Source organism: Chelonoidis abingdonii, chromosome 3, assembly GCF_003597395.2.
Source record: "Chelonoidis abingdonii isolate Lonesome George chromosome 3, CheloAbing_2.0, whole genome shotgun sequence".
NCBI lineage: Eukaryota > Metazoa > Chordata > Testudines > Testudinidae > Chelonoidis > Chelonoidis abingdonii.
This window is the reverse complement of record NC_133771.1, coordinates 103401489-103408171: the sequence shown is the minus strand read 5'-3', so window position 1 is coordinate 103408171 and position 6683 is coordinate 103401489. Positions and strand designations below refer to the sequence as shown.

Here is a 6683-nt window from a genome sequence, read left to right as displayed (position 1 = left end):
ATCTAGGCTTCTATAATAATACATGGATGGCTGAACTAAAGTGTTCCAAATGCTATCCTGATATGTGCACATGTGGCTGTCAGGCAAAAAGAAATCAAGGGGAGCACAGGCAAATATCCAGTAATGGACCAATAGGTTTGACAAATATAATGTATGATATTCCTAGATATGGAGAAATCCTATATGGTGGGGGGAGGGGGACGAAACAGTCTTACCATAGACAGATATACATTTTATTTTATTTCAAAAAATAGCAAATGTATTAAGAACACGAACCAGAAAATTATTAAAAGCTTCATAGCAAAATATTTAGCCAACTCTGTTACAATATATAGGCTTGAGGTTCTAACAAGTAACACTATGCCTCAATTCACTGAGCAAGTAATGGAGCTAGAAATTAAAAAAAGAAATATTTCTGTCTTTCATCTTTCATGATCAACTGAAGTACAACAACATTCCAACTTTTGATTCTTTTTTGGGGAAAGCCTTTTAAAAAAAAAACAAAAAAAACAATTCCTGAGTATTTAGGTTTAGTGAAAATATCAAACGCCTGTTAAAGATGACCAGTTAAGGCCCCAATACTGCTTGGTGAATGGTGGAAGGAGTTCTGAAGTGTGGTAGTCATGACAGGATCAAGGCCTAAATGACTTAATGGAATAAATAAAAACTTTCTAGCAGAGTCATTCATATTAACTTCCTTAGCCTACAACTGCAACTGTGAAGCTTGCTTTGCTGAGAGAAACTTTTTGGTCTTAAACGTCAATCCTTTGCAAAAGCTTTCTATGCAGTTTATCACAGCTAAACCTCCCCTGAGCCATCAAGCTATAATTATGCAAAATATACAAGTTTAAATTTAGCCAATTGGGCTTTCACATTAACATTAGTGTAAATATTGAATTGTAGTTTGTTGTTTCAATTTTTTCAAACATAGCAATCCTGTTATTTAAGATTTGGTTACTATAAACACTATATATAATATATTTAATTATTCTCTTTAGATTTTTGTCACAATATCATACTGTACATCATAACTCTAAAATCCTGTTATTCATCATGTTCATATTTTTAGTTAATTTTGTCATTTTATTTGTAAAGCTGTTGCCAATTAATGCACTTTGGATAACTAATCCCAGAAAAATCTGCAAATTTCTAAGCCATGGTTATTCTACATATGATTTTCTTGAATTGCAGTACTAAATTATAGTGGATATAAAAAGTTATCACATAAAGCATAGTTAACTAGAATTCACAACACTGATATTCAACTTGACCATTTACAGTGAGTTCACAAAAATGTTTTTAATCTGCCCAATTTTCTTCTACCCTCCCTCCCCAACATGTAAACACAATGACATTCTAGGATTGCAGTTACCAAGATGTATCATATGTAAAAGAAAATATCTAGAATGTGTGTTTGGATTTGGCAATTCCAGTAGATACTGCTACTCACTTTCCATCCTAGACAGGAAGCATCACTGTTAGAATGTTGCAATCACTAAAAAAAACAAACTAGAAGCTTATGAGAGCTCCAATTCTGATGCAGGTTTCTTGACTTTGTGATGAAAGATCATGTGCTTATACAGAAACAAAAGAGCAACAGATTGGAGAATATGGGATCTGTGGCACGAACATATATTTGAGTGGTGATAACATACAGTATTGCAGTTGTATGTTACTAACACATGAAACTCTTGGCATTACAGAGCTGATGATCTCTGTTCACACAAGCCAATCTGAATGTGCCATAAGCATTTGGTAAAAACAAGCTTGTGCCATTTTCACTGAAAAAGAAACACTCATCAAAATATTTTTAAAAATACTGTATGATGTCTTGTAAATTGTAATTTAAATATTAAAATCTTGTTTCTGAAGTTCCCCGCTTTAGGTTATTACTCAAAAACTCATCATGTTCAAAACTCAAATTATTATGAGATCTTGATATCATAAGAAGCTTTTCCTTATTAGTAAAGTCCTTTTTAACTGTGGCTTGTGGTACAAGTAACCTATCCATTGGGTCCTCTTTGTTTTCTAGTTTCATGTATCCTTTACTGTTGCTTCGATCCAATCTGGGCCAGCTGGGGTGTTTTCTTTGTTCAGCTTGGACAGTGAGTGTAGACGGACCCCTCTCTAAATCCAAGGATTTTGAATGTGCAGACAGAAGATGCAAAGATGCGTTGGACCCAAATTGTTTTCTGGCCGCACCAGGTGATAAAAGTTTTCCACTGCTTGGTCCAAGAGTCATAGAAGATTTGAACTGACTGGATGGAGATTCTACAAATGAATTATTTCGGGGTAGCATTGCACTGGCAGGTTTGTAGGATTCATTGGTATCAGTTAATGGAATGGCTAGAGAGTCCATTGACAAGTTTCTAGACTGGCTTCTAGTGATCTCAGAATCCTCAGTGATATTGTCTATACTAGGTTCATCAATAACACAGTTATTTAATTTAATTACAGGCAGTGTGAAAGCACTAATGGAGGATGATACAATTGACTTTGTTTCACACTTTATAGAGCTACTATTTTTGTCATCCATTGCTTTGCTAGTGTGAGGGTAGAGTCCAAAGACAGAGCCAGAATGCTCAGTCAGCAAAGGTGGTAGAAGGTTAGAAGTGTTCTTGTCTTCATTTATGGCAACTTCATCTTCTTCAGCCGAACTATCCATTCGAAAGTTACTCCTGAAGCCAGAGAAAGGTGCAATTGTGTTTGCAGCCAATCGCGATGCATATGAGTTCCCACTGTGCTTGAATTCACTTTCCCCCAATAAACCAGTATAAGCGCCATTCAACTGCTTTTGTTCCTTGATTCTCAGACTGTGCATGTCTATTACAGTGGAATATATGTCTCTCATATGTATGATTTTTGTTTCCTTGTCACGATTTTCATGTAGGATGGCATTTGCACAAATAAAAATAAAGATTCCAATGCCCATAGTAAAGGGGCCCAACATTTTCATCTTATCTGAGTGTAAATGTTGTTCAAAGAAACGAAATATAACTCCACCTTGGTTTGTTATGACCTGGGTTTCATTTAAGGCTAGACTAGCTTCAGGACTTAAAAATTGTTCCTTCTGTGGCCAGTATCCAAGGATAGCCATTGCAATTCCCATGGATGAGATGAGCACTCCCAAAACAAGAAAGAATCCTGACGGGGAGTAAAGTCGGATTTTGCCCCTGACAATTACTACATCAGCCCTGGGCCGGCGTCTGACTGGCTTTTTCTCTTCAGAAGTTGGTGATGTGGCAAGATTTAGTTGATGCTGAGATCTGGCAGAGTCTTGCCTCTTTAAGGCTGCCAGCCCTGTTATTACTCCACCAGTTGCTATCATAGTTCTATATTCTGCCCTGAAAAAGAAAACAGAAATACTAATATAAGTAATTTCAATACAATATACATATACATTTGTTAATCAGACATTTACTTTTTATGAAAATAAATATTACTTTAAAAAGCCATTACATTTTAACAGCTCTTCATAAATGGCAACTTTCACATGTACATGGAATTTGAGAAAACTTTTTTGAACATGGTAAAGCTAGGTAATATGCATGGCCTAATTGATAGAAATATAGTGGAAAAGTAATAAGATGGCTCATGGTGAGTTATCAGGAGTATATAAAATGAAATTATTGAAAATGCTTAATATATGGCATCGTTCAGAACTGGTCTCCAACAAAGCAATCAACTTTATCTCATACCATTTTCATATGCATTAGCTAAAACTTCAAGACTGTCTAAAAAAGCTTTTAAAAACTGTGAAACAATCACAGTTAGTGTGAATATTAATTGTACTGAATATCATCTTTAGGACAATGATTTTATCATAGATTTTAGTGTATTTTTAAAAATCATTCTTTTATTACTACTACATTATTAAGTTTATAAATACTAGATTTTAATTCCTAATTACAGGATCATTTTTGCCTTTTCCTAATAATGCTTGCCTTATCCACATGGCAATCCTAAGGTTTTTCCATTGTTTGTCTTCATTGGTTTTTCATGGAGCACAAGGCACCATGGTTTAGTTTACATCCTTCTTTCGGAGTCAGCATCATCTAGTTATCTGAAGTAAGTTTTTCCCCTTAGGTTTACCTGTGTGCCCGGGTGTCTATAAATGATGTGGAAAACTTCAACAAACACTGTTTTAAAAAACTATCAGAAGGAATGTGCACAGCTGTAGAAATGGCGCTTGTCAGATCATTACATCTGAGAGTGGCCAAGAAAGTACCCATCCAACAAAATACAGAGAAATAAAACTTTATTTTGTACAAAATCTTTCAGAATGCTTTCCAGGGTTAAATAATACATCAAAGAATGTTAACAAATAAGAGAGGGGATGAATAATTGAAAGATACGAGACAGAGAGTATAGAAATGGTGCTCTGGTGAAGTGAAGACCTGATTAGGCTGAGATACACAGGAAGAAAATTTTAAATGGCTGTAGAGGAGAAGGTTCTTGCTCCAAGACTGATGAGATTTTGTGAACAGACAAAGAGAAAGCTGAGTGATAGAGGGGAATAAAGAAAGACAAGATCTGTGATTTATAGAACCATAGACCCATGGAGTTAGACCACAAGGATCATCTGGTCCTATCCCTCCACCCCCCACATCTCCTACCAAGATGCAGGATTTGTTTGTGTTTAACTATCCCAGACAGATGGCTATCCAGCCTCCTTTTGAAAAATCTCCAGTGAATGAGCTTCCATGACCCCCATAGGCAGTCTGTTCCATTGTCCTTCTGTTCTTAGTTAGGAAGTTTTTCCTGAGATTTAATCTAAATTATGGTTGTTTTTAAATATAAGAGGGCAGGTTCTGCCCTTTGACTCGTGCATACAACACCCTTTGGCTTAACAGGATGCCATATGTGCACATCTAAGGACAGAACTGGCCCAACATGGTAAGAGTTAACAGTACCACAACATGAATAGTGAGTGGGTAGAACTGTTTGAGAATGGGGGCAAGGTAGGAGCACTTCTCCAGAAGAAATGTGTCCAGTGTTCATTATGAATTGTTCAGACATTGCTTAGTGAGTGGAGAGAGCGCGAGAGAGAGACACATCCTAAGCTACCTAACTGCTTCATTGTTATTAAGGAATAGATAGCTTCTGTGACAAGTCTTGGAGTTTTGCATGAGTAAAGATTGCCAGCTTGGGTACACAGAATACTTTATGAATTTTGGGGAGCAAAAATCACAGATGTCAAGTTTTTTGAATAAAACTTCAGTAGGAATTAGGTACCTAAGTCTCTTAGATTTCTTTGAAAATTCCTGCTCCTGTAATTAAACTGGAGCTGTATTTCAGTGCTGTTTTGGTAACTTCAACGTGTTACTGCCATGTGGTCTCTGGCATGCTTCAGAAAAGACACATTCTAAAAATATATGTAATTTTAAAAAACTCCAGAATGGAGAGTAAAAATAACTGAGTATTTAAGGTTCAGATTTTTTTTTTTTTTTTAAAGATAAATGAAAACAAAATTTGCTCATACACATATGTGCTTATGAGGTTTGTGCCAAAACACAATCAAACATCAAGATGACTCTTCTCAATTTTTGTAAAACATTGTTTTGGATTCCAGACAAAAATAAATAGGACCTAGTCCGTGGAAAAATGTTTTCTTTTGTTAGGGTTCAATTTAAACGTTATTAGTTTTTCTATAAAATAAATGAAGATAAGCATGCCATTACAATACTAATATTGACAGATAAAACTAACCTCTGCATGTCAGCCTATTATCCTTCTCCAGGTCCCACACATTTAGGATGGGATTTTCTAAAAATACATAAACTCAGGAGCACAAATCCCCAATTTCCTTTGGGCACACAGTCATTTACGTGCTTCTGAAAATCCCACACTTAAATGTCCCCAGTTTTATAGAAAATGCTTCCCATTTTCAGACTTCACAAAGGTTGCAGAAGAAAAGCGTCTACTATTCATTATTAATTGTTCAGCAATAGCTTAGCTGATGGAGAGAAAGAGAGACATTCTAAGTACCTGATTCCTTATATTCTTTAAGGACAGATTACTCCTTCCCCCTCTGGGAAAACCTGTAGCAGGAGGGGGCTGCAGGACTGGAAAAGTCTTTTTGCCAGAGTAACAGTTGAAAACAGAGACTACATTCCCTCATTTTTCCTATTTCCTGACCTCACTCTCACTGTAGAATTACTTTTAAATTCACAGCCAGAAAAATCTCTCTCCCCCTGCCTTCCCCCCTCCGATTCCCCCCTCCACCACCAGCTTTATAACGCAAATAAGGTGCAGGGCTGGCAAAGATTTAAGCTTCACTTTGGTGCTAACAGAAGCAGCTAGATGCTGATCTCACTTACCTCCATGTAAATCTGGAGTAACTGCACAGAAATCAATGTAATCACTATGGACTTAGATTGGCAGGAGATCAAAACCTGTCTTTATAAGAAAGGATAGCAATTAAATCTTACATAGCAAAGCTCCAATACATCGCATCTTTGTTTATGGTACAATGTTTTATCTACTGTGGCAAATTGCCGGTACTGGTCTGCTGGGTCTCGCGCTTTCTCTTCTCTGGGGTAGGTTCAGGGCGCTATTGCTTGCCTCTGAACCAGTTCTTAATCATTCCCCTAGTGTCCTTGGAGGAGGGGAGTGGAGAGGGAGGGACCTGGGCCCGCCCTCTACTCCAGGTCCCAACCCAGGGGCCCTGGGGTTGTGGTGAA

At 36.9% G+C, this 6683-nt stretch overlaps 1 protein-coding gene across 1 annotated transcript in view; it reads right to left on the bottom strand.

Moving 5' to 3' along the window:
- Window positions 1-275: 275 nt before the first annotated feature.
- Window positions 276-6683, bottom strand: part of TMEM200A (transmembrane protein 200A) — a 70070-nt gene continuing 63662 nt past the window's right edge. Inside the window, exon 2 of the mRNA XM_032772681.2 lies at window positions 276-3344. Coding sequence (XP_032628572.1) covers window positions 1853-3328 — 1476 coding nt within the window. The 5' untranslated portion in view covers window positions 3329-3344 and the 3' untranslated portion in view covers window positions 276-1852. The remainder of the gene's footprint in view (window positions 3345-6683) is intronic.